We start from the raw sequence: 27,839 nt of genomic DNA on the forward strand, positions 1-27,839 counted from the left end.
AAAGATAACCTCACGGCCAAGACGAGCTGACCTCACCCACGGGAACTGACCTCTGGTTTCAGCTTCACGTGCGCTGCAGGTCCTTGCAGACCCCTCCCCTGTAAATAGTACTTCCACCCCGGCCCTCTGGGTTCATGCCCTTTTGGTCTCAGCCCATCTATTGGCAGAAGTCCTAATAAAATTTTGCTCCCCCATTCCTTGTCTGGCCTGGTTCCTCTCCGCATTCAACCTAATACTTCTGGGAGTTGTATATTTAGCCTAAGAACAGTGGGAAAACGTGAACGATGATAACACTTCCATTTTTTTGTGTGTGTGGTACTGGGGATGGAACCCAGGGGCATGGTACCTCTGAGGTATACCCCCAGCCCTGTTTTTTATTCTTTTTTTTTTTTGAAACAGTGTCTCACTGAGTTGCAAAGGGCCTCACTAAGTAATTGAGGCTGTTCATGAATCTCCATCCTCATGTCTCAGTCTTCCGAATGCTGGAATTACAAGCAAGCGCCACCACACCCAGCTTTCAACACATCCATTCATCCGTGTGTGTGTGTGTGTGTGTGTGTGTGTGTGTGTGTGTGAGACTGGGGATGGAACCCAGAGGCTTTCTACCTCCAGGCTATACTCCCAGACCCATTTTATATTTTATTTGGAAACAGGGTCTCACTGAGTTGCTGAGATCCTCATTAAGTAGCTGAGGCTGGCTTTGAACCTGCGCGATCCTCCTGTCTCAGCCTCCCAAAGGCTGGGATTACAAGCGTGCGCCATCACACCTGGCTCACCACATCCATTTTGCAAAGATTTCTGTGACAGCAGGACACACAGCAGATCTTCAGCCTTCTCACTCAATACGCCTTCAGGTACTGAAGTTGCTAAATATTTTGGGCTAATCTTTCCTCCTTTTCCCTTGTGAGTTTCAATACTTTTTGCAGTGGGTGATTGATTGATCGTAGTTCTGGGGATGGAACTCAGGGTCTCTGAGCCATATCCCCAGCCCTATTTTACCCATTATTTATTTATTTATTTATTTATTTATTTATTTATTTATTTATTGTGGTTCTGGGGATAGAACCCAGGGGAATTCTACCTTCGAGCTACACACCCAGCCCTATTTTTTATTCTTTATTTGGAAACAGGGTCTCACTGAGTTGCAAAGGGCCTCAATAAGTAGCTGGGGCTGTCCGTGAACTGTGATCCTTCCCTGTCAGCCTCCCAAATGCCCGGCTGAACCATTTTATTTTTTATTTTGAAATAGGGTCTTAGTTCCTGAGAGTCTCACTAAATTGCTGAGGCTGTCCTCAAACCTGTGATTCTCCTGTTTCAGTCTACCAAATGCTGGGCTTACAGGCATGTACCACCATGCCCAGCTTCCCCCAGACTTGTTTTATATTTTATTTTGAAATAGGGTAGCTGGTCGTGGTGGCACACACTTGTAATCCCCATGCTTGGGAGGCAGAGACAAGAGGATCGTGCAGGTTTGTAGTCAGCCTTGCTGGCTTAAGAGACCCTGTTTCCAAATAAATAAAAAAAGGTCTGGGAGTGTAGCCCGGAGGGAGAAGGGCTTCCAGGAACCCCAGTACCACCAAAAAAAAAAAAAAAAAAGAGAGAGAGAGAAAAAAGAAATAGGGTGTCACTAAGTTGCTGAGGGTCTTGCTAAATTACTGAGGCTGGCCTCAAACCTACAATCCTCCTGTCTCAGCCTTCCAAGTACTGGGATTCCAGGCATGTGCCAACACACTTGGCTTCATATCAGCTTTTGAAAGTCAATTGTTAACATTTCTGCAGCTGGGCATGGTGGCCACACTTGTAATCCCAGCATTTAGGAGGCTGAGACAGGAGGATCCAGTTTGAGGACAGCCTCAGCTACTTAGTGAGGCCTTCTGAAACTTAGTGAGACCCTGTTTCCAAATAAAGAATGAAAAATAGGGCTGGGGGTATAGCTTGGAGATAGAATGCTCCTGGTTTCCATCCCCAGTACTGCAAAATTTATATATTTTTTTTTCTGGAATTTTATAAGCCAGTTGTTAAATATAGCCACTATCAAATTAAGTTATAGTCATGTGTGGTGGTGCATGCCCTTAATCCCAGCTACTCAGGAGGCTAGGGCAGGAGGACAACATGTTCAAGGACAGTCTGAGCAACTTAGCAAGGCCCTGTCTCAAAAATAACATTTTAAAAGGGCTGGTATGAGCCGGGTGTGGTGGTGCATGCCTGTAAGCCCAGCATTTGGGAGGCTGAGACCAAAAGATCACAGTTCATGGACGCCTCAGCTACTTAGGGAGGCCCTTTGCAACTCAATGAGACCCTGTTTCAAAAAACAAAAAGACTAGGCCGGGCGTGGTGGCGCACGCTTGTAATCCCAGCATTCAGGAGGCTGAGACCTGAGTATCACGGTTCGCAGATAGCCTTAGCTACTAAATGAGGCCCTCTGCAACTTAGTGAGACCTTGTTTCAAAATAAAGAATAAAAAAATAGGGCAGGGGGTGTAGCTGGGAGGTTGAATGCCTCTGGGTTCCATCCCCAGACCCGCAAAAAAAAAAAAAAAAAAAAAAAAGCCTATACTTAAGTTATATTAAAAATAAACACAAGCTAAGAATGATAGTTCATGCCTATAATCATAGCACTTGGGAAGTGGAGACAGGAGAATTGCAGACTCAAGACCAGCCTCAGCCACCCAGTGAGACCCTGTTTCAAAACAAAAGACAAAGTCCGGCATGGTGGGTGCATGCTTATTAATCCCAGTACTTGGGAGGCTAAGACAGGTAGATTGCATATTCGTGGCCAACCTCAGCTATTTAGTGAGGCCCTTTGCAACTTAGACCCTGTTTCAAAATAAAAAAATAAAATAAGATAATAAAAAATAGGGCTGGGGGTATAACTCAGAGGTCGAATGCCCCTGTGTTTAATCTCCAGTAGAAATAAATAAAGAAATGGACATTCTCAGTAAACCTTTTTATTTAATTTTATTTATTTTTTTGCAGAACTGGAGGTTGAACCCAGGGGCATTCTACCTCCAAGCTACACCCCCAGCCCTATTTTTTATTATTTTATTTTGAAACAGGGTCTCACTAAATTGCAGAGGGCCTAAGTTGCTGAGGCTGACCTCGAGCCTGTGATTCTCCTGTCTCAGCCTCCACAAGCCTGTGTCACCACACCAGGCTCAGTAAACCTTTTTAATCTCAGTAATTTTATTTATTTACATTGTATCTGTATGATTCAATTCCCATCTAATAAGTAGTAAATTATGGCTCATGTCTTCCTAATTCTGTCTCGTTAAGGTCAGATTGATAGACTGAAATCAGCCACTGGGCAAATACTACAAATTAGGGCTTGATTTATTGTTTTGTTCATAACCTAGATTTAAAAGTGGTAAGCCAAGCCTGGTGGCGCACGCTTGTAATCCCAGCATTTGGGAGGCTGAGACCGGAGGATCAGGGTTCGTGGACAGCCTCAGCTACTTAGTAAGGCCCTTTGCAACTCAGTGAGATCCTATTTCAAAATAAAAAATAAAAAATAGGGCTGGGTGTATAGCTAGGAGGTAGAATGCCCCTGGGTTCCACCCCCAGAACTTCAAATCATCATCATCATCATCATCATCATCATCATCATCATCATCAGTAAAGCTGGGTCACAGTGGTGTTCAAGTGGACCTGGGGCCTAGTACTTGGGAGGCTGAGACAGGAGGATCACAGCAATTTAGAGAGACTCTTAGCAACCTAGGTAAGACCCTGTCTCCAAACAAAAAAAGGAGGGGGCTAAGGAGTAGTTCAGAGATAGAATGCCCCTGGGTTCAATTCCCACCACCACAAAAAGACAAAAAAAAAAAAAAAAAAAAAAATGGTGGAGGATATGTTAATTTCAGAGTTAAACTTCATGTGTTATACCTGTAATCGTTATAAACAGCACAAAAATGGAGAAAACATTCTTCCAGTACTTAACTGTTTTCTGATTCACCAAAGAAGTTACTCTCATTGTTGACAATCTAGTCAAGTTTCTTTGCTTTTTTTTGCTTTCTCTTTTGTTAAGAGGGAAATATTAGCCAACACACACACACACACGCACCCCAAAAATCAGTGAAAGCATTCTGTGAGAACCAGTTATATGGGGTTTGTTTTTGTATATTTTATTAGGATTTTTAAATTTTTTTTTGTGGTATTGGGGATTGAACCCAGGGGCCTTCTACCACCGAGCTACTTGCCCAGCCGCATTTTTTTTTTTTTTTTTTTTTTTTTTTTGGTGGTACTGGGGATGGGACCCAGAGGCCTTCTGCCTCTGGGCTACACTCCCATAACTGTTTTATATTTTTATTTGGAAACAGGGTCTCACTAAGTAGCTGGGGCTGGCTTCGAACCTGCGCGATCCTCTGTCTCAGCCTCCCAAGCACTGGGATTACAAGCGTGCGCCAAGTCCAGCGGTTTTATTAGTATTTGTAAACTGCATGCTACTCATGCTTTATCAGCAAAATGTATGATAAACGTATGCACATATATTCCTTCTCTTTCCCCAGAGAGCTGGTTGTAAACACTTATCAGCACACCATGGGCTCTAGAACACGTTATTGAGTCACTCCGTAATTCAGTGGATGTCAGGAGGGGATAGAGATTACTGAAAAGGCTTGGCCAAGGTCACGCGCATCGCAAGGTGCACTGGCCGGACGAGAACTGGAGCTGTTTCCGAGGCCAGCGGCTCTCTCCCGGTACCAGACCCGGGTCTCAGCGCCGGCTCTACTCCACCGAAAGGGACCACCTGGGCCTGGGTGCCCAGGAAGTGAAAAGCGGGGGTCGTCGGGGCAGGAGACCAACGCCGGCCGAAAACCGGCTGCCGGCCAATAGCGGCCCGGGGCGCGCCTTACGTCACGCGTCGAGGAGGCCGATAGGAGCACGCCTTGGGGAAAGGGGCGTGGCCAGCGTGTGCCGGAAGTGACGCGCCGGAGGCGGTCCGCGGCGGCGGCGGCGCGCGGCCTGGGCTCGCGCCGAGCTCCGCGCGCCCCCCGCCCCCTCTATGAGGCAGAGGCCGCGGCGGCCGTTAGCGCTGTCGCTCCGGGGGCCGCGGCGGGCGGGGCTCCGGCGGGGCCCGGCCTAGTCTCCACCCCAGCCCGGCTCGCAGCCGCCCGCCCTCCCTCCCTCTCTCTCCCCGATGCAGGGGGCCGAGCTCCGGGATGGCGAGGCGGCGGCGGCGGCCGCTTCGTACCGTGTCCTGAGCCGCCTCCTCGGCTATGGAGAGGCGGCCTCCGAGCCAGGCCCACCGCCGCCGCCCCCGGGCCATGGCCCCCCGCCGCCACCCTTCCTCGCGCGGCCCGGCCCGCGGGGCTCCCGGCCGCCGCAGCTGATGGTGTTCCGCAACGTGGGGCGGCCGCCGGAGGAGGAGGACGCGGAGGCGGCCCCGGAGCCGGGACCCTCGGAACTGCTGTGTCCCCGGCACCGCTGTGCCCTGGACCCCAAGGCCCTGCCCCCCGGCTTGGCGCTCGAGCGGACCTGGGGCCCGGTGGCTGGACTCGAGGCGCAGTTGGCGGCTCTGGGGCTCGGGCAGCCGGCGGGGCCGGGGGTCAAGACAGTCGGTGGGGACTGCTGCCCGTGTCCGTGCCCGCCGCAGCCGCCCCCTTCGCAGCCCCAGCCGCCAGCTGCCACCCCGCAGGCCGGGGAGGACCCCACGGAAACGAGCGACGCGCTGCTAGTCCTGGAGGGCTTGGAATCGGAAGCCGAGAGCCTGGAGACCAACAGCTGCTCGGAAGAGGAGCTCAGCAGCCCGGGCCGTGGAGGAGGGGGCAGCCGGCTTCTGCTGCAGCCCCCGGGCCCCGAATTACCCCCGGTGCCCTTCCCGCTGCAGGACTTAGTCCCTCCAGGGCGCCTGAGTCGAGCGGAGCAGCAGCAGCAGCAGCAACAGCAGCAGCAACAGCAGCAACCTCCGCCGCCGCCGCCGCCGCCGCCTCCTGGGTCCCTCCGGCCCTTCGCGGGCCTTTCTCGAAAGGGCTCCTTCAAAATCCGCCTCAGTCGTCTCTTTCGCACGAAGAGCTGCAACGGTGGCTCGAGCGGTGGGGATGGGACCGGCAAGAGGCCCTCTGGAGAGCTGGCTGCTTCGGCTGCGAGCCTGACGGACATGGGAGGCTCCTCGGGCAGGGAGCTGGACGCGGGGAGGTGAGACCAGCGGGGGGACTGGCGACAGAGTTCCATTTTTTGTTTCATTTCCCTTTTTTGATATTCCTAACACAATTCTGAAAATACCTTAGGATACGATCTTCGTGAGGAAGCAGAAACTTGGGGCGAAGGGTGGTGACATCTCACATGAGCCCAGAGCTAATTGTGGAAATAGCTTTCGCTCTTCGAGTTCACACTGGGTGACAGGTCCCAGCTGGTTAGCATCTCTTTGAAATCGTCCCCACCCTGGCCCCCTCTAAGTTTTAACAAGGTGTCTTTCCCCTGTCACCCCAGTAGGGAGCTTGTTGGGAATGTTTGGCCTTTGGAGCATCAAGCTGGTGCTGATCGCCCTGCTTAATTATTAGCTTGTCCACCTTGCATATTATTCTGCTCACCGGCACCCTGCTCCTCTTCACCCACACGCATGCATACACATGGCCAGAGTGATTTGTGCAGTTACAGGCCAGCAATCAGCTGGGCATTTCTATTTAGTTTTAATGTTTTCCCGGTTGTTCTCTTAGATTGTACATGCTTTCTCAAGCCTGTGTGCTGACCACTGTCTGTGAGAATAGGAAATAGCTTCGCTGTCTCTTTCAAGCCCATCTGAGAATACTGAGTGAGGTACAGACATTGATAAATGAGTTCTAGGCCAAGAAATGAAAATTACAAATTTAGACCTAGAGTTTTTTTTCCTGCATTTCTAAATGGTGGGCTGATCTTCGACATCTAGTGTTAGATCTCTACTGTCAGTTAGGAAGCTGTCAACTTTTGTGTCAATGAAATGAGACGACTTCCCTTATGGTACTGCCATTGTGGATTTTAGTTCTGAATAGGTCTTGTTAAGACTAGAATTGGTCTTGGTGTACCTTCTGTGATTTTTTTTTTTTTTTTTTTTTTGCCCTGGGAATTGAACCCAGGGACATTCTACCACTGAGTGACACATCCAGCCCCTTTTTTGTTTTATTTTTTTTACTTTGAAATAGGGTCTTGCTAAGTTGCTGAGGCTGGCCTCAAACCTGCAATCCTCCTGTTTTAGCCTCCCAGGTACTGGGATTAGAAGCATATGTCACCATGCATGGCTATCATGGAGTCTTTTTTTTTTTCCCTTTTCTTTTTGTGGTACTGGACGTGGAAGCCAGGGGCATTCTACCTCCGAGCTACATCCCCAGCCCCAGTTTTTATTATTATTATTATTATTATTATTATTATTTATTTATTTATTTTTTGCAGGTCTGGGGATGGAACCCAAGGGCATTCTACCTCCGAGCTACACTCCCTGCCCTGTTTTTTATTCTTTATTTTGAGACCGGGTCTCACTGAGTTGCAAAGCGCCTCACTAAGTAGCTGAGGCTGTCCGCGAACCGCGATCCTCCATTCTCAGCCTCCTGAATGCTGGGATTACAAGCAGTGCACCACCATGCCCGGCTTATTCTTTATTTTGAAACAGGGTCTCACTGAGTTGCAAAGGGCCTTACTAGTAGCTGAGGCTGTCTGCAAACTGTGATCCTCCTGTCTCAGCTTCCCAAATGATTACAAGTATGTACCACCACACCTGGTTTATGATGGATTCTTGAGACATTCTGGAAGCCACAAATCTAGGCTGAAGAACAGGCCTAGGTGTGTGTGTGTGTGTGTGTGTGTGTGTGTGTGTGTGTGTGTGTGTGTGTGAGGGGAGGGCATGCTGGTAATCCCAGTTACACAGAAGGATCACAAGTTTGAGACCAACCTGGGCAGTTTGGCCAGACCCTGTCTCAAAATAAAAAAATAAAAAGAGCTGGGTGTGTAGCTTAATGATACCTCTAGGTTCAGTGGCACCTCTGGGTTCAATCCCCAGTACTACAAATAAACAAAAGGCAGATTGTTTAATAATAACTTTACTGTGCCTTACAATTAGTTGTGGGGTTTTTGGTATTCTGGAGGTCAAGATTTTTTTTTTTTTTTGGTACTGGGGATTGAACCCAGAGGCATTTTACCTCTGAGCTACACCCCAGCCCGATTTTATTTCTTATTTTGAAACAGGGTCTCACTAAATTTAAATTGCAGAGGGCCTCACTAAGTAGCTGAGGCTGGCTTCGAACCTGTGATCCTCCTGTCTCGGCCTCCCAAGTACTAGGGTTATAAACATGTGCCACCACACCCAGTTTGTAGGTCAAGAATTTGAATTAAAAAACACTCTCCAGCCAGGCATGGTGGTGCACACTTGTAATCCCAGCATTTGGGAGGCTGAGACAGGAGAATCACTGTTCGCTGACAGCCTCAGCTTCTTAGTGAGGCTCTCTGTAATTTAGCGAGACCCTCTTTCAAAAAAAAGAATAAAAAAAGGGCTGAGGGTGTAGCTAGGAGGTAGAATGCTCCTGGGTTCCATCCCCAGTACTGAAGAAGAAAAAAAATTCTCCAAATGGGTGTGGTGGTGCCTGCTTGTAATCTTAGTACTTGGAAGGCTGAAACAGGAGGATTGCAGGTTCAAAGCCAGCCTCAGCTACTTAGTGAGGCCCTCTGCAATTTAGTGAGACCCTGTTTCAAAATAAAGATTAAATAATAGGATTGGGGTTGTAGCTCGGAGGTATACTGCCCCTGGATTCAATCCCTAGTACCGCCAAAAAAAAAAGCTCTCCAGTTTATCCTGAACTGGGAACCACTCATCCAGTCTTCTCAAGGGAACTTGGATACTTCAAGAGGAAAATGTGGGCTCCATTTGGCCTTGTTGCCATTTCTGAACAGCTGTGCTTTGGGCTTAATTTGGAGAACAGACCAAACCCGAAGTCCATAAAAAAATCTGTGTTGCCCCTTCAGGTGGGCCTCTATTTCTCCATTTGCTTCCTGAAGAACTCATGCTGAGAGTTCAAGTCTTGAAGAGTGTGGCTGCTGAAACAGCTCTTTCTGTAGTAGACTCTGTATTTGATGCTCCACTTAACAATACAGATGAAATTTTCATCAGATGGGGGAGGAGGGCGGGATTGAAATTGTGGGTAATGACATAGGATAGATTGCTAATTTTCTTGGGGTTTGTCTTGCCTTTGTTCCATATTGACCGGGACTTGGTCTAAGATTCCAGAGATGCCAAATATGAGGTGTGGCGTGAAATTAGCTGCTATGTCTAATAGATTAGGGAGAGGAAAAGGCATATAACATTATACGGGTTTTTGCTTTTGGAAGCAGAATTTAATGGTCATTGGCTGCTCTGTCACCAACCCTCACAGTAAGCACAATACAGATTTCTGCTGCAGAGCAAATTGGGCCATACCTCTTGCAAAGAAGCTTAGTTCAGAGCACTGGAGAATTACATTTTTTGGTCCAAGGGCTTTTTCTGATGAATTGGAGAAGAGCTAGGTATTTGTGTATAAATGTTTGGTTGACTGCTGTTTGGAAGCACCATGTTGTATAGAGAATGCAAAAGTCTAGATTCCATTTAGAATTTCAACATCGGCTGTGGGATGGAGGCCAAATTTGTCTTCTTTATGCTTCTTTTTTAATCTATAAAATGGGAGAGTGGTAACTGTCTTGTTCCTGTTCTCATAGGACAAGATTGAAGACAAGAAAAATCTAGATGGAATATTATGTGCTTTTTGGAAGAAAAGTAGTAAGATTGAATTGGTAAATTTTTTCTGCGCTTAGGATTTGGTGCTGCTTGTTAGCTTTTCCACAGCTTACTATGTGCCAGTCTTGTTGGCAGCTTCACAGCTGTGAGAAACTTGGTGAGTCTGGCCAGGGTAGTTGTGATTTCTGTCGATCTGTACCTCCTAAGCAAGTCTGCCTTGTTGGGAGGAAGGATGAGTTTGGATTTTTAGCTTGTTCTCTTATTTTGATTGGTAGAACCTGGAAGCGGTGGAAAATTTCAGTCTTTTGCCAAAGGGTATATGCCTTCTTCCTCATTGTTGATTGTAGTTAATTATGGGCTTCTGCTGTCTTTGCTATATAATTTGAGGCATTTACAATAACCTCTAGGCATAATTCTCTTTGCTTTTTTCAACATGTACCTTTCCTGTCTACCTTATCCACACTGTCAGCTAGAAAGTATTTCCTGTCATCATCTTGTAAGGCTTAGTAGTTGCCATATAAACAAAAAAATCTGACTTTTTTTTAGACGATTTTGAATTTGCTAAGAGAGTAAGTAGTAAGAGTTATTTGTGTGTGTGCGTGTTACCGTTACCCCCAGGCCTATTTTATTTTTATTTGGAAACAGGGTCTTGCTAGGTTGATGAGAGTCTCACTTCTTGCTCAGGCTGTCCTGTCTCAGCCTTCCAAGTACTGAGATTATAAGCACCACACCCGGCTTAGATATTCTTTTTGTGTGTATGTTTTTGTGGTAATGGGGATTGAACCCAGTGGTGTTCTACATCTGAGTTACATCTCCAGCTCTTTTTTTTTTGTGTGGTACTGGGGGTGGAATCCAGGGGCATTCTACCACTGAGCTACACGCCCAGCCTGACTTTTATTCTTTATTTTGAAACATGGTGTCACTAACTTGTAGAGGGCCTCACTAAGTAGCCGAAATGATTCCCAATCTTCCTTTCTCAGCCTCCCAAGTACTGGGATTACAAGTGTGTACTACCACGCAGGCTCCTGACAGTAATTCTTTTTAAGTGAAGAAATGGGCCTGCCAACTAATCAGGTTTCTGTTCTTGAGAACTGGGCTAGGCCTTATATATCACACATATGTTGGAATTCAGAGAGCTGGGCTTAATGCCTATAGGCCTCATAATATAGAACTTTTCTATTTTAGGAAAACCAGTGGAGTTCCCTTGACTGTTTCACATATGTTGAGCTGATTGTCTTCCTTTGGATTTGGTGAAAAACAGCATTCGATCTGCCCTTTTTGAATCCATACTTGGTTGGAAATGGGTAGCTTGTTCACTTTTCAAGATTTCTTGTACTGAGTTAAGACTGAGTTTACTGAGTTGAGGCTATAACTGGCAGTCTTCATAGTCGTGTGGTGGAGAAATGAATAACAGTTCTGTGGTAGTTTTCTATCTGTTTTGGGAAAAAAGATAAAATTCTGAATAGAGAGGCAGGCTGCCTTGGCATCAGTTTGGGACCCTGCAGTCATGGGACAGACCTGGCAGACAGGAGAAACCTTTTTGCTGTTTCCTTGAGTCTTCAGGTCTGAAGGCATCTTTTTGAGTCATATTATGAGAGTGGAGTGATTTTATGGTGTGATGAAGTTTTGGCTCTGTATTTGGGTTTTGGGTCCACACTGTGTTGATCTTTTTAACTATTTTTCCACCAAGTGATTATGGTTGGCACTCTCTTCAAGTGAGCTCCCTGGCTTTAGATGTCTCTGTCCATTTCAGTCTTGTGCTTTTGCTTCCTTAGCATTCTCCTGGCTAACATCATTCTTGAAGTTTTAGGCACTGGACCTTTCCTCTTGGCTTTTTCCTGGAAGTCCCTTCATAAGTTCTGTAGTTGGTTTATGATGGAGTTTTGGATCTGACCTTGCTTCACAGATGTCTGTGTATTGGAACTGAAGATGAACACATGGTTTTGTGCCTGTAGCACATGAACAGACACTGGCTTATGACGTGTTGGAAATGGCACAGGCTGCCTGAATTGGCAATCTGTGTTTTAGCAGGGACAGAGGTACATTGGGGCTACAAAACTCTTTCTTGATATTTGGGCATCCTAGTTTGGGTTTGTTTGTTTGTTTGTTCGTTTTGTTTTTAGTATGGTGTTGGGGATTGAACCCAGGGGTATTTACCTCCGAGTTATATTCCCAGCCTGAATTTTTATTTCCTTCCTTCCCTCCTCCTCTTCCTCCTCCTCCTCCCTCCTCCTCCTCCTCCTCCTCCTCCTTCTTCTTCTTCTTTTTTTTTTTTTTTTTTTTGGTGGGTCTAGGGATGGAACCCAGGGGCATTTGACATCCGACCTACACCTCCTGCCCTGTTTTTTATTCTTTATTTTTGAAACAGGGTCTCACTAAGTTGCAAAGGGGCTCACTAAGTAGCTGAGGCTGTCCATGTACTGTGATCCTCCAGTCTCAGCCTCCCAAATGCTGGGATTTCAAGCAGCTCGCCACCATGCCAGGCTCTTCCTTCCTTCTTTCCTTCATTCATTTTTGTGGTACTGGGGATGGAACCCAGGGACATTCTACCGCCGAGCTACACCGCCAGCCTTATTTTTTATTTTATTCTTTTTGGAAAAAGGGTCTCGCTGAGTTGCAGAGGGCCTAAGTAGCTGAGGCTGTCGGCAAACTGCAATCCTCCAGTCTCAGCCTCCCAAATGCTAGGGTTATAAGCATGTGCCATCACACCCAGCTACTCTTTATTTTGAAACAGGATCTCACTAAGTTGCAGAGGGCCTCACTAAGTAGCTGAGGCTGGCTACAAACCTGGACCCTCCAGTGTCAGACTCCCAAGTACTGAGATTACAAGCATGCGCCACCACACCTGGCTGAAAGTTACTTTTTTTTTGTTGTTTTTTGGTGGTATGGGGATGGAACCCAGAGGTTTTCTACCTCCGGGCTATACTCCCAGACCTATTTTTTATATTTTATTTTGAAATAGGGTCTCACTAAGTTGCTGAGATCCTCACTGAGTAGCTGAGGCTGGCTTCGAACCTGTGCGATCCTCCTGTCTCAGCCTCCCAAGCGTGGGGATTACAAGCTTGAGCCACCACGCCCAGCTGAAAGTAACTTTAGAAAGGGATATTTGTAAGTCTTTGGGAGTCATTAAAGGACATTTCTGGACAAGGGTGAGGCATTATTATTTCATTGTTTAAGTTTTAGGTTTTAGCAGTGTAGTGACACACTTTTGTAATCCCAGTACTTGGGTTGAGTACTGAGACAGGAGGATTGCAGGTTCCTGGCCAGCCTCAGCTACTTAGTGAGGCCGTCTGCAATTCAATGAGATCCTGTTTCAAAATAAAGAATACAATAGGGCTGTGATATGCTCAGAGGTAGAATGCCTCTGAGTTCAACTCCCAGTACCAAAAAAAAAAAAATTCAGATTTTAAAGAATCTGAAAATTAGCTGACTAGTTTAGTGCTTATAACTTTATATTTAGTCGGGCGTGGTGGCGCACGCTTGTAATCCCCGTGCTTGGGAGGCTGAGACAGGAGGATCGCACAGGTTCGAAGCCAGCCTCAGCTACTCAGCGAGGCTCTCAGCAACTTAGTGAGACCCTGTTTCCAAATAAAGTATAAAAAAGGTCTGGGAGTATAGCCCGGAGGTAGAAAGCCTCTGGGTTCCACCCCCAGTATCACCCCCCAAAAAAATTATATGTGTGTGTGTGTGTGTGTGTGTGTGTGTAACTTTGTATCTAAAATCTGTTGCAATACAAATGATAACTTGCAGGTTGGAAATGAACAGAGGCTGGCTGGGCGTGGTGGCGCATGCTTGTAATCCAGCCAAGGCCGGAGGATCGCGGTTTGTGGACAGCCTCAGTTACTTAGTGAGGCCTTCCGCAACTTAGTGAGACCCTGTTTCAAAATAAAAAAGAATAAAAAATAGGGCAGGGGTTGTACCTTGGAGGTCAAATGCCCCTGGGTTCCATTCCCAGACCCGCCAAAAAAAAAAAAAAAAAAAAAATGAACTAAGGCATTCTGTCTTTTTGTTACCTTTGGCACAGTGAGTGAAGTCGCTGACACAAAGGATTGCCAGCCTCAAAGAAGACTCTTGCCTGCGGCCCCTGCTCCTTTACTGTCCTGTCACCTGAGACAGCGCCCACCAAATCCTGCCCCATCCCCACTCCTCTCAGTTGTTTTTCCTGCTAAAGTGCAAGTGACCCTCTGGCAAAGTTCCAGTGACTCTTAAGACTTGTCAGGGTGGTCTGGGAAGAAATAATATAATATGGGAATGTAGTAAAGGAGATTAATTTTAAATGTTTGTCCAAGCTGGGTGTGGAGCTGGGTGTGTTGGCACATGCTTGCAATTCCAGGACTTGGGAGGCTGAGACAGGAGGATTATGGGTTCAAAGCCAGCCCGGGCAACTTAGCTGAGGCCCTCAGCAAGACACTGTTTTCAAATAAATAAAATCAGGATAGAGATATAGCTTGGAGGTAGAATGCCTCTGGGTTCAATCCCCAGTACCAAAAAAAAAGTTTGTCTAGAGCTACATCATTCATGTTTTTCTTCCAAAAATAGCACACCCACTTAGAATGCCAGGCTTGATATTTATTTATTTATTTATTTATTTATTTATTTATTTATTTACTTACTTACTTTTTTAGTAGTCATCCAGTGTGGTCTTTTCATCAGTGACTGTCATTAGAATGCTCTCAGGGATCTTGAGACAGAAACTGCTTTAGATTTTTTTTGTGTGTGTGTATGGTTCTGGTGATGGAACCCAGGGGTGTTCTACCTCCAAGCTACACCTCCACCCCTATTTTTTATTCTTTATTTTGAAATAGGGTCTCTCTAAATTTCAGAGGGCCTCACTTTAAGTAGCTGAGGCTGTCCATGAACCGCGATCCTCTGGTCTTAGCCTCTCCAATGCTAGGATTGCAAACATGTGCCACCACGCCTAATTATGTATTATTAACCTTTTATCTCTTAGACCTTTTACCTCTTAGCTTCCAGCCACAAGGCAACTTTATTTGCCAGTAAAAACCATCTTGGTACTCTCAAATGGCTTTGCCTGGGTTTAGATTCAGATGTTTTTCTTTTTCTAGATCCTAGAAACTATGATTTCTTTTTCAAAATGTCGGGGGCGGGGGAGAAGATGAGCTGAAGTGAGAAGGCCTCCGCAAGATGTGTGCATTTGGGTACTGCCGTTCTTCAGTGCTTGGCACCGAATAGTCTTGTCCCCAGCATAGGCAGATGGCAGAGTAATGTAGCTTCCTTTGAAAAGAGGCAAACAGCCAAATGGCTGAGGTGTGAACCTTTTGAAAGGCCAGGCTTTGGGTTTCTACTTGCTGAGTTTAATGTTGTACTCAAAAATTATCAAATAAAAGTCAGTTTGGAAGCCCTTCAGCAGTCTTAAAGTTCATGTCCAGTGGAATTAACTTTCCATTCTAGCTGTTTGGGTTGTTGGCACTAAGTTTCAGATCATCATGAGAAACGTGTATAAACAGAGAGACTCTGTGTGGTTGTGTCTTGTTGTTAGTAGCCACATCTTCTTCATGTATCGGGTATGGCACTCACAGTGTGTGTATCATTAGACTCTCAAGAGTCGGCGTGGAGGAGGTCACAGAGGGAGTGTGAAGACAGGTCTAGGCGGAAGAAACTACCTGTGTTTTAGCTCTTTCTGAGTAAGGTCTTTATGCTGTGGTTTTGGAATTTTGTTTGGATTGTGAGAGGTCCAAGCATCTGTGTTAAAATATAAACCCATGTGTATGTATGCCACTACCATTATGCACTCTATTATGATGTGAGAATAAAATACACCAATGAAGTTTAAATAAAAGCCACAAACACATCTCAAGTCAAAATAATTTTAAATAGGATTTTCTTTGTTTTTGCCCCCCTCTACTAGTGCAGTTGATAGTTAAAAAGAGTTAAAGTTTGCGTCAGGCATGGTGGCACACATCTGTAATCCCAGTACTTGGGAGGCTGAGACAGGAGGATTCCACCTCAAAACCAGCCTCAGCAACTTAGTGAGGACTCTCAGCAATTTAGTGAGACTCTGTTTCCAAATAAAAAATAAAATAGGTCTGGGGTGTAGCTTGGAGATAGAATGATTCTTGGTTCAGTCACCATAGGGGCTTTCTATCTCTGAGCTACACCCCCAACCCTATCTTTTTATTTTTTATTTTGACTATTTATTTATTTATTTTGGTGGTACTGGGGTTTTTGGAAACCCATCTACCTCCGGGCTACACTCCCAGACCTATCTTATATTTTTTTATTTGGAAACAGGGTCTCTTAAGCCAGCAAGGCTGGCTTCGAACCTGTGCGGTCCTCCTGTCTCTGCCTCCCAAGCGTGGGGATTACAAACGTGCGCCATCACGCCTGGCGACTATCTTGAAACAGTCTCACTAAGTTGCCGAGGGCCTCACTAAGTAGCTGAGGCTGGCCGCTAACCCGGATCCTCCTGTATCAGCCTCCTAAGTAGTGGGATTGCAAGCATGCAGTACCATACCCAGTTCTATTTTTTATTTTTTATTATTTATTTATTTATTTATTTTTGTGCTACTGGGGATGGAACCTAGGGCATTCTACCTCCGAGCTACATCCCAAGCCCAATATTTTTTATTTTATTTTATTTTTTGCAGGTCAGGGGATGGAACCCAGGGGCATTCAACCTCTGAGCTCTACCCCCTGTTCTATTTTTCATTTTTTTTTTTCTGGGTCTAGGGATGGAAGCCAGGGGCATTTGACCTCCAAGCTACACCTCTTGCCCTATTGTATATTTTTATTTTGAAACAGGGTCTCACTAAGTTGCAGAGGGCCTCACTAAGTAGCTGAGGCTGTTCCCAAACTGCGATCCTCCAGTCTCAACCTCCTGAATACTGGGATTACAAGCATGCGCCACCTCACTCAGCTATTCTTTATTTTGAAACAAGGACTCACTAAGTTGCGGAGGGCCTCACTAAGTAGCTGGGATTACAAGCCTGTGCCACCACGCCTGGCTCTATTTTTATTCTTTAATTTGAAATGGTCTCACAAGTTGCAGAGTGCCTTATTAAGTAGCTGAAGCTGGCTGAGAGCATGTAATCCTCCTGTCTCAGCCTCCCAAGTACTGGGATTATAAGCACGCACCACTACGCCTGGCTAAAATTGACTCTTTTAGGTGTCCAGTTCTATTATTTTGACAAACTTACATAGTCATCAGGACATGTGCCTCAGTGAGCACGTAGCCTGTGTCCATCAGCTCAACAAGCTCTTTCCTCTTAGTTCAGTCATTTTGAGGTGAGTTTTTTGAGTGTAGCTCATTTCTGGCCAGAGAGTCTATATTTAGGTCTCTAGGATTTCTTGCTAAAAAGCTAAGGAATTGGTGCAAAGTGAAATTATCTTTGGTGTATAATCAAAAGGAGATTTGGAGCTGGGCGTGGCAGCTCATGCCAGTAATCCAGCAATTTGGGAGGCTGAGACCTAAAGATTGCATGTTTGAGGCCAACCCTGACATCTTAGTGAGACTGTCTCAAAATAAAATATGAAAGGGGAACAAGTGTTTTGGCACATGCCCACAGTCCCAATACTTGAGAGGCTCAGATGGGAGGATCACAGGTTTGTGGCCAGCCCCAGCAACTTAGTGAGGCCCCCTGCCCCTTGTGAGACTTTGTTTAAAAAAAAAAAAAAATTAATCCGGGTGTGGTGGCGGAATCCTCGAGTTTGGGAGGCTGAGACAGGAGGATTGCACAGGTTCAAAGCCAGCCTCAGCTACTTAATGAGACCCTGTTTCCAAATAAAAATATAAAATAGGTCTGGGAGTATAGCCCGGTGGTAGAAAGCCTCTGGGTTCCACCCCCAGTACAACCAAAAAAGAAAAAGAAAAAAAGTAAAAAAACAGGGCTGTTTAGAGGTAGAATGCCCCTGGTTCAACCCACAGCACCCTCCCCTTCCACACACACAGAAAGCAGGATATTTAGCTCACTTGTAGAGCACCCCTGGGTTCATCCCTAGTTGAGGGTGGGTTGGGATGAGGGCTGGGTTTTAGGTAGTTTCTGGAACGCTGTAAAGGAGGAGTCATGGAGAGAGCAGTGACTCAGCGGAGATGAAGCTGGCAGAGCCCTTTCCCTGAGAAGGCCAGCCTGTGAGCCATGCTTGGACCCACACTTCAGGGGAGGGTAATTGTGCAGAGTTCACAGGTCTTTGTGGTTGAAGACTACAGTGTTCTTCTCAGTTCAGTATATATTCCCTGGTTCCTTGGTTCTTTTGAGAGCTCTTATCCTGAGAGGCAGGCTCAGAGGGAAAGCTGATACTCTAAGCTTTCAGGTCCATTCAGGTCTAAAGCCTTTTTTTTTTTTTTTTTGGTGGTACTGGGGTTCCTGGAAGCCCTTCTACCTCCGGGCTACACTCCCAGACCTATTTTTACATTTTTATTTGGAAACAGGGTCTCCTAAGCCAGCCGCGCTCTCTGGCTTTGAACCTGCGCGATCCTCCTGTCTCTGCCTCCCAAGCGCGGGGATTACAGGCGTGCGCCACCACGCCTGGCTAAAGCCTTTTTTTTAATTTGCTCCCAAATGAAAATCAACTCAGCATCTGACTTTCTTCCTCTCAAAATGGACTTGATACTTAACCACTTAAGGTGTTTTGCTTATTTATTTATTTATTTATTTATTTATTTATTTATTTATTTATTGTAGTACTGGGCATGGAACCCAGGGTTGTTCTACCTCTGAGCTACATACCCCAGCCTTACTTTTTATTCTCTATTTTGAAACAGGGTCTCACTGAGTTGCAAAAGGCCTCACTAAGTAGTAGCTGAGGCTGTCCTTGAACCATGATCCTCCTGTCTCAGCCTCCCAAACGCTGGGATTACAAGCGTGAATCACCATGCCTGACTGTGCTTTACTTTTTTTTTTTTCTTTTTTTCCCCTCGGTACTGGGAATGAAACCCAGGGGCATTCTACCTTTACACCCCCAGCCCTATTTTTTATTCTTTATTTTGAAACAGGGTCTCACTAAGTAGTTGAGGCTGTCTGTGAACCATGATCCTACTGTCTCAGCCTCCCGAATGCTGGGATTACAAGCGTGTGCCACCATGCCTGGCTTGTGTTTTACTCTTTTATTTTTTTTTATTTTTATTTTTATTTTTTGGTGGTACTGGGGGTGGAACCCAGAGGCTTTTTACCTCTGGGCTATACTCCCAGACCTTTTTTGTATTTTATTTGGAAACAGGGTCTCACTAAGTTGCTGAGAGCCTCACTAAGTAGCTGAGGCTGGTTTAGAACCTGTGCGATCCTCCTGTCTCAGCCTTCCAAGCGTGGGGATTAGAAGCTGGGCCACCACGCCCGGCTTGTGTTTTACTCTTTTAATGTGCTAGGTATGGAGTGATCCAAATGGATTTCTCATTGCTTTGTAGCCCAGTCTATTTAAGGAATTGACTTAATTATCTCATTCTCCTCCTTTAAATTTTAGGTAGTAACAATGTTTGACTAGGGCTTGCTTTGTTTTTCAGTACATCTGGCATGAGCGTTGTAGTGATTTAATTGCATACATGCTCATTTCTCCCCTTTATTCTCTGCATGCTCTCTTACCTTCTAGGAAACCCAGGTTGACAAGAACTCAAAGTGCCTTTTCTCCAGTCTCCTTCAGCCCCATGTTCACAGGTAAGGACGAGAGCTTTCTCTTTCTTACGTCTGAAGGCGAGCGTGTTTGGAGACCTGTCAGGAAGTATACTTGCAGATGCATCTCCAGGGGCGCTCAGGCGCGCCTGCAGCAATCCTCTTCATTCCGTGCCTGCTGGGTTTGCGTGAGGCTATTTTTATGGTGTGGTATGTGTTCCTGACTTTATACTTGGAGGGAAAGGCTGCTTGTTGGTAATTGGGTGGCCTTAGCAGTTATGCAGTGCTCGGTTCAGGGTCATCATATATAAATTAAATGTAAGAATTACAAATTTATAGGCTTACAATGCATAAAGGACTCTGAAGAAGTCATATAATTCCTGTCCTTGCTTCCAAGGGAGTTCACAGATTACCTAATAAAAATGATCCATGAGTATCTGATCTATTTTTAAAGACTTTGGGCAAAGAGGATTATATGAGTTCGTGTTTTACCCATTTTAGGGGTGGCAATTCTTGCAGCTGTTAGAGTTCTTTGTTGTATCTAATTTAAGTCTCTCCAGCAGGGAACACAGTTGCTAAAGTGGGAATGCTGTTGAATGTCCTCTGGGTAGTGGGTACTGCCTCGTTTCATGGGGAGCTTCTTCTGATAGAACTCTCGTTCTGTCAGTTGAATGTGAAGCTCCTGGTTGAATAATATGCTGTAGCAAAGAAGGTCTTTTCCATACTGCCTCAGTCTCAGAGGCTAAGTGCTCTCATTGATTATAATTGAGAAGTGAGAAGCCTTTTTTTTTTTTTTTTTTTTTTTTTTGGTACTGAAGATTGAACCCAGGGGCATACTACTTCTGAGCAACATCCCCAGCCCGGTTTATTTTTTTTGGTGGTGGTACTGGGGTTCCTGGAAGCCCTTCTACCTCTGGGCTACATTCCTAGACCTATTTTATACTTTTTATTTGGAAACAGGGTCTCTTAAGCCAGCGCAGCTGGCTTCGAACCTGCGCGACCCTCCTGTCTTTGCCTCCCAAGTGCAGGGATTACAAGCGTGCACCACCACGCCCGGCAGCCAGATTTTATTCTTTATTTTGAAACAGGGTCTCACTAAGCTGCGGAGAGCCTCACTAAGTAGCTGAGGCTGGTCACGAATCCGGATCCTCCTGTCTCAGCCTCCCAAGTACTGAGATTACAAGCGTGAGCAACCAGGCCTGGCTTGAGAAGCCTTTTAAGAAGAAATCCAAGTCTCAAACTGGGCATGGTGGTGCACGCTTGTAATCCCAGCACTTGGGAGGCCGAGACTGGAGGATTGTGGTTCATGGACAGTACTTAGCTATTTAGTGAGGCCCTCTGCAACTAAGTGAGACCCTGTTTCAAAATAAAGAATAAAAAATAAGGCAGGGAGTATAGCTCAGAGATTGAATGCCCCTTTGTTTCATCCCCAGACCTGCAGAAAAAAAAAAAAAAGAAATCTAAGTCTTCAATTCTTTTGGATACTGTGTCCCTTAAAAAAGTGTAGAAGCAGCTGGGTGTGGTGGCGCACGCTTGTAATCCCAGTGCTTAGGAGGCTGACACAAGAGGATAGTACAGTCTCAGCTACTTAGTTTGAAGCCAGTCTCAGCTACTTAGTGAGGTTTGAAGCCAGTCTCAGCTACTTAGTGAGGCTCTCAGCAACTTAGTCAGACCCTGTTTCCAAATAAAGTATAAAATAGGTCTGGGAGTATAGCCTGGAGGTAGAAAAGCCCATGGGTCCCACCCCCAATACCACCAAAAAAAAAAAAAAAAAAAAAAAAAAGTGTAGAAGCTAGCTAGGTGTGGTGGCTCAGGTTTGTAATCCCAGCGGTTGGGAGGCTAAGACAGGAGGATCACATAGGTTTGAAGCCAGCTTCAGCTACTTCGTGAGGCCCTCCACAATTTAGTGAGACCCTGTTTCAAAATAAAGAATAAAAAATAGGGCGGGGAGTGTAGCTCGGAGGTTGAATGCCCCTGGGTTCCATCCCCAGACCATAAAGAAAAAATATTGCCCGGATGTAGAAAAGCGCCTGGGTTTGACCACTAGTACCACACACATACATAAAAAAGTGTAGAAGCTGGGCATGGTGGTACACGTCTATAATTTCAGTACTTAGGAGGTTGAGACAGAATTGCAGGTTTGAAACCTCAGCAACTTAGCAAGACCTTGTTTCCAAATAAAAAAATAAAACAGGCTGGGGTATAGCTTAGAGAGAGAATGCCCCTGGGTTCAATCCCCAGAAACACACACATAGACACACACACACACACACACACACGAAAGGTGATTAATGGGAAGAATTATGATTTGGGGGATGGGCATTTCCAGAAGTTGTTAATCAGGCCAGTGTAACCCCCACTGAGGTGAGCTAAGCGATCAGAACAAACGAATTGGTACCTGTGTACAGTGGAGAAGGAGATCTCTGTCCTTACTCCAGGCCTAGAATTAAAGGATCATATCCTGCCAGGTGTGGTGGCACACACCTGTAATCCCAGTACTTGGGAGGCTGAGATAGGATTGTAGGTTTGAGGATGGCCTAAGCAAGTAGTAAGATTCTTAGTAACCTAGTGAGATCCTGCTTCAAAACAAAAACATAAAATAAAAATTGGGCTGCAGGAGAGTGGGGTATAGCTCAGAAATAGAATGCCTCTGGGTTCAATCCCTAGTAGTTCTAAAAAAGAAAAAATTGTATCCAGAAGCCACAGTGGTGTAAGCCTGTAATCTTGTCTACTCTGGAGCCTGAGACAGAAGGATCAAAAGTTTGAGATCAGCTTGGACAAGAGAGAGTCAGTCAGTCAGTCTCTCTCTCTCTCTCTTACACACACACACACACACACACACACACACACACACACACACACACACACACCATCTCCTATTGGCAACATGTCTTTCTAGTTAATAATTATTTCCTCCTTAAAGTAAGGAACATCAGTCTCTCCTGAATTACATTTTAACCTTAAGCGCCCTCTGACCTGTCAGGCAGTGATGGGCCTGTTTCACCGCTCAGGGCAGAGAGGCTCTCAGCTAGTCCATTCCAGCCTCCTAGCACCCTTCCCTTGATGACTTGCAGAAGAGCTTTTCTGTCTTCCTCTCCTGCCCCCAGTACTGGGCATCAGCCTCATGGGAGCTAGACAGGTTTTGAACCACCAATGCCACGCCTCCAGCCCCGTGCTGATCTTACTGAGTGAGCAAGACCTTTGTCAAGATTGTGTATTTAGATTCCGAAAACCTAGCTTCTGGCCTTTTAGAGATGTTTTCACAACTGGGAAGCGTTAAAATAATAGCTAAGTGCTAATTCAGCTCTGAATAAGAAAAAGGTATTGGAAATAACTTCCTAAGGGCTAAATTAGAGACATTCTGAGTTCTGACCTGTGGATTAGACCTTCTAGAACAAACCTATTCCTGGCCATCTGCCTCTGTTAATAAAATACATGTCTGGCAACCCAAGTGGAGAGCGGTGAGTGAAATTGGGTGGCAAGGAGTAGTTTATATGGCAGGAACACATGATAATTCCGGGAAGTAAGAGAAATCCTGCACCACCCCACCAAGTTCCTATTAGGACGCTTAGCTAGGCTTATCTGACCTTGCTAACTGCTGCAGTAATTGTTAGCATTGTAAATGCGCTTTTAGACTTTGAGCCTCTGCTATTAGGAACTATTAGAATCAACCTTTAATGCTAGATTCTTTCATATGTGACTTCTCTGGAAAATCTGGTGTGGACAGCCGTCTGAGCTAACATCAGGACCTTTATCAGCATTCAGCATACCCTGCAGTTCTTAGCATTTTCCTGGCACTTGCTTTTTCTGTGTCCACTTGACATAACAAGCCACTTGCTTTGCTCCCTAAGGCAGAAATTGGTATGCCAGTCTGTAAAGACAAACGTGCTGTTCAATTTGATAAAGAAGATCTCTTGTTCAAGGTTATATGCCGTGTTCAAAATAAGTCAGGGGCAGAACCAGCATGAGATGGTGTTTGCACTGTTAACCCCATGTTTTCTCTTAAAGAACCCTTGACTCTTAACAGAGTAAAGGAATGACAGAATTTTATTTTATTTTTGTGGTACTGGGGGTGGAACCCAGGGGCTTTCTACCTCCAGGCTACACTCCCAGACCTATTTTTACTTTATTTGAAAACAAAGTTGCTGAGAGCCTCACTCAGTAGCTGAGGCTGGCTTCGAACCTGTGTGATCCTCCTGTCTCAGCCTCCCAAGCTCTGGGATTACAAGTGTGCGCCACCACGCCCGGCTGACAGAATTTTTAAATTGTTCTGGGTTAGATTTTGAGAGAAGAGAGACTTTGTTTTCAAATAAAGTAAAAATAGGTCTGGGAGTGTAGCCTGGAGTTGTATGCATTACTGGGGATGGAACCCAGGGGCTTTCTACCTCCGAGCTACACCCCCAGCCCTATTTTATTTTATTTTGAAACAGGGTCTCTCTAAGTTGTGGAGGGCCTCACTGAGTTGCTGAGGCTGGTCTCAAACCTGCAATTCTGTCTCGGCCTCCTGAGCACTGGGATTGCAAGTGTGCACCGCCACTTGTGGCTGGATTTTGAGCTTTTTGAGAGTTGCAGAACCCAGCCTCCCTTGCTCCCCCTTGCTTCCCTTGCTTCCGGCTTCAGCTTTGGGCAGGGTGCATCTGTAACACGCTTGCTCCATGACTGTCCCTCAGGTGAAACAGTGTCGCTTGTGGATGTGGACATTTCTCAGCGGGGCCTGAGCTCTCCACACCCTCCAACTCCCCCTCCTCCTCCAAGAAGAAGCCTCAGCCTCCTAGGTATAGTGCTCTCCCCTCTCTGCCGGCGTGTCCCTGTGGGAGGGGAGCTTTAGGACTTGTTCCTTACCAGGAGCCAGACACCCCTGGGTTTCTGATGATGACCCAGTTATTTTCTGTACCTTTCTCAGCACCCCTGTCATCCATCTCCCGAGGCAGTTAAATGGGTCTCTTACCTGCATGCTGCAGTATTTACTGTCCATTTGCTAATTAGCTATCCATTTATCTTGTCCTGAATCTACTGCTATTGGGCAGCTTTAGGAATATCCGCACTCTACTGCTTTCCAGGCAGAGCAAACCAGATTAAGATGAGTTTTGGCCCTCTGTGCAAGAGATAGGGTGAAGGTCAGGCCCCCTTGCCCCGGAGGGCGGCCTGATGACCCTCCCTCTGCTCTGCCTTACCTTGCTCATTCTGTGCTCATTTTTCTGAACCTCTTGCTTTTGTTCTCTCTTCTAGATGATATCAGTGGGACGCTGCCTACATCTGTCCTTGTGGCTCCGATGGGGTCTTCCCTGCAGTCTTTCCCCCTACCTCCGCCTCCTCCACCCCATGCCCCAGGTTAGCTTAGCTTAGAGGCAAGACTTATGAGTTGAAGGATGGGAGAAATCTATTGATGGAAATAACTTATGAGAAAGCTTAAATCTTTTCCCCTTTGGCTGGACCAGAACACCTTGGGAATGAGGCTGAGAACTGTTTTTTTCTAACCATTTCTTTATGGAGGTGAATCTGATTTTTCTTAGAAATAAAGGAGTATTGAGTTTTTCCTTTCTTTGCTATTGAGACTGTTTTGCAATCCTTGAGTAGATATAAGAAACTGCCTTAATGTCAGCATAGTGAGGAGGTTTAATATGTTGCTGGTTTTCAAAGTCCTATGGTTTTTCTACGTTTTTAGTATTTACTGCAGCCTTGTAAATAAGTACCAAGCATTTAGTAGCCCATACTACTTTGCCAGCCTCCAGTCCCCCAGGAGTAAAATGAATGAAATCTGCATTCTTTTCTACCTGCCTGGCAAATCGTTACTCTTCCCGGGCAAGTAAGCGAGTCACTATTTCCAAGGCTGCTTTATCGACACTTCACTTCAAGGTGGGAGAAGTTGGCATCGCTCTAGGCTGGTGAAGCCCCTGAAGTAGTCACCTTAGTCAGGTTAGTGAGCAGCTCCCTCACCCCTTTCCTGGGGTTAAATGCCCCCGCCCATCCTCACAGCTTACACAAGCCCACACAGCTTTTTGTTCCAGCCCATCCAGCTCTTTCCCACTGCTTTGGCTTCTACCCTTCCCAGCTTAGCTTCTAATGCCTTGCCCCTCTTCAGTTAGCATCTCTTTTTGCGGGGAGGGTCTGTTTGTAGGTGGGAGCAGTGAGGATAAACATGACCCCACTCTCTTGCTCTACAGATGCATTTCCCCGGATTGCTCCCATCCGAGCAGCCGAATCCCTGCACAGCCAGCCCCCCCAGCACCTCCAGTGCCCCCTCTACCGGCCTGACTCCAGCAGCTTTGCGGCCAGCCTCCGGGAGCTGGAGAAGGTAGGTGGCGCCTCAGGCCTGGCGGCCCAACTCTCCCCCCATGCCCAGGGTCTGTTCCTAGGCCCTCCCTGTTTTTAAAGGAGAGTGGTTTCCTTGCCTCCACATTTACAGTGACAAAGCAGGATGCTGTTCTTGTTAATAGTACAAGAGATGTAATAAAACTGAATTTGGGGGAAGAAAAGTGAACACGATGAAGGAACGTTGTAGAGAAATGCTTACATGTCCTAAGATTTTGATAAATAACTGACCCAGTTCCCTCTTCTTTTCTTTGTAGGGCCCTTGTAATGGAATTATAAAGTTAGTCTTTTTTATTTTTTTGGAGGACTTAAAAGAAAAACGAGCCTGATGTTCTTTGCTGGTGGTTGAGAGCTTGTGGCGGCTTCTGCCTACTCAAGTGTTCAGAAAACGGGGGGAGGGGTTCTCTTCTGGTAAAATAGATTGTGCTGAAAACTTTGACAGTTCTCCCTTTTGTTAACTACTTGGCTTTTTCTTACCTTTGCTAGTGTGGTTGGTACTGGGGACCCATGAATTGGGAAGATGCAGAGATGAAGCTGAAAGGGAAGCCGGACGGCTCTTTCCTGGTCCGGGACAGCTCTGACCCTCGCTACATCCTGAGCCTCAGTTTCCGCTCGCAGGGCATCACCCACCACACTAGAATGGAGCACTACAGAGGTAGGAGGCGCTGGCGCTGTGAGGACCTTTCTCCTCCGTGCCTCTTTCTACCTGTGCTACCTGACTTTCATAGGAAGGATTCATAGGGATAAAATTAGGAATAGAGGGGGAAATGTCATAAGCTTATTAATGTTGATATGGGCCCTGGTTTCAGTCACTGGAAGAAATATGGGAGGAGGTAGGAAAGGGAGAATAAGGAGACCTAAGAGTCTCCTCAGCATCTTATCTCATAAATAAGAGGAACAACACTACTTGAAGAGGTTTCTGAGAACAGAGCCAGTAAAACTCTTGGTAAAAGCAAGAAGTAACTCAGGACCATTAAAGTATTCGAAGCTTGTTCTTAATTAAATTTATCATCCAGAAGATGGTCATGGTGGTACACAACTGTAATCCCAGTACTTGGGAGGCTGAGACAGGAGGATTGCAGGTTTGAGGCCAGCCTCAGTAATTTAGCAAGACTCTGTTTTTTTTGGGGTTTTTTTTTTGTGTGTGTGTGTGTGTGTGTGTGTGTGTGTGTGTGTGTGTTTGTGTGTGTGGTACTGGGGATGGAAGCCAGGGACATTCAACCTCTGAGCTACACCCGACTTATTTTTATTCTTTTCTTCTGAAATAGCATCTTACTAAGTTGTGGAGGCTGGCTGCAAACCTGGGATCCTCCTGACTCAGCCTCCCAAGTACTGTTGTTATAAGCATGTGCCACCACACTCAGCTGACCCTATTTTTATTTGGTGGTACTGGGGCTGGAACCTAGAGGCTTTCTACCTCCGAGCTATCCTCCCAGACCTATTTTATATTTTTATTTGGAAACAGAGTTTCACTAAGTTGCTGAGAGCCTCACTAAGTAGCTGAGGCTGGCTTCGAACTTGTGTGATCCTCCTGTCTCAGCCTCCCAACCATGGGGATTACAAGCGTGCGCCACCACGCCTGGCTCTAGCTGACCCTATTTTAAAATCAAAACAAAACAGGGCTGGAGGTGTGGCACATGCATGCATGTGCACACACAGTATACATATATATGTATAAATATGTGTAATTATTTCTATATATATATATCAGGCAGAAAAATTCAGAACAGAATAGTCACAGGATCTCTAGACATAAATATATGAGAATATCTCTACCCCGTGGTCACTACCTGGCAGGCAATATAAAGATGTTAATTTCCTCTCTTGGGGTCAGCTATGTAGTCTTTTGGGAAACATTCACTGGAGTGCTGAGGACTTGTGAGATCAGGGTGCTCTTGACTGTCTGCTGTCTTCCAGGTAGTACCGCTTCCTTTGCGGTTAGATGGTGTTTCATTCAGGAATGTCTAGAAGATAACTTATTAAACACAGCCCTCTGGATGGATTGTAAATTGGGGCATTCTTTCTTTGACTTGGGAAAGAAACTCGTGATGGTCATTGGGTGGTAGGGCTGACTAATACATTTTTTTTTTTTTTTTTTTTTAGAAACTGCATTTGCTACAAAAAAACAGTATACAGAACTTTAGGGCATTTCAGGGACCTACTTACTCTGCCATTCCCTCGGTCTTTCCCCATTTGTTCAGCCTTAAACAAGCTCTACTTCTCATAAGAGTCTGTCGCGTTTCTCTTGGCCACATGGTGCCTTTTCTCCTCTTAGCTTATACTCCGTTGGACTTACCT

The 27,839-nt window shown here is 45.9% G+C and overlaps 1 protein-coding gene across 1 annotated transcript in view; it reads left to right on the forward strand.

Annotated features, from left to right (window-relative positions):
- Positions 1-4,929: 4,929 nt before the first annotated feature.
- The window catches only part of SOCS7 (suppressor of cytokine signaling 7), a gene marked incomplete at its 3' end in the record, with an annotated part of 34,444 nt that continues 11,534 nt past the window's right edge, over positions 4,930-27,839 (forward strand). The window contains exons 1-6 of the mRNA XM_080713413.1: positions 4,930-6,128; positions 19,210-19,274; positions 23,900-24,004; positions 24,459-24,560; positions 25,394-25,524; positions 26,028-26,196. Coding sequence (XP_080569539.1) covers positions 5,131-6,128; positions 19,210-19,274; positions 23,900-24,004; positions 24,459-24,560; positions 25,394-25,524; positions 26,028-26,196 — 1,570 coding nt within the window. The 5' untranslated portion in view covers positions 4,930-5,130. The remainder of the gene's footprint in view (positions 6,129-19,209; positions 19,275-23,899; positions 24,005-24,458; positions 24,561-25,393; positions 25,525-26,027; positions 26,197-27,839) is intronic.

This window comes from Muscardinus avellanarius (assembly GCF_963383645.1).
Source record: "Muscardinus avellanarius genome assembly, chromosome: 16".
Taxonomy (NCBI): domain Eukaryota; kingdom Metazoa; phylum Chordata; class Mammalia; order Rodentia; family Gliridae; genus Muscardinus; species Muscardinus avellanarius.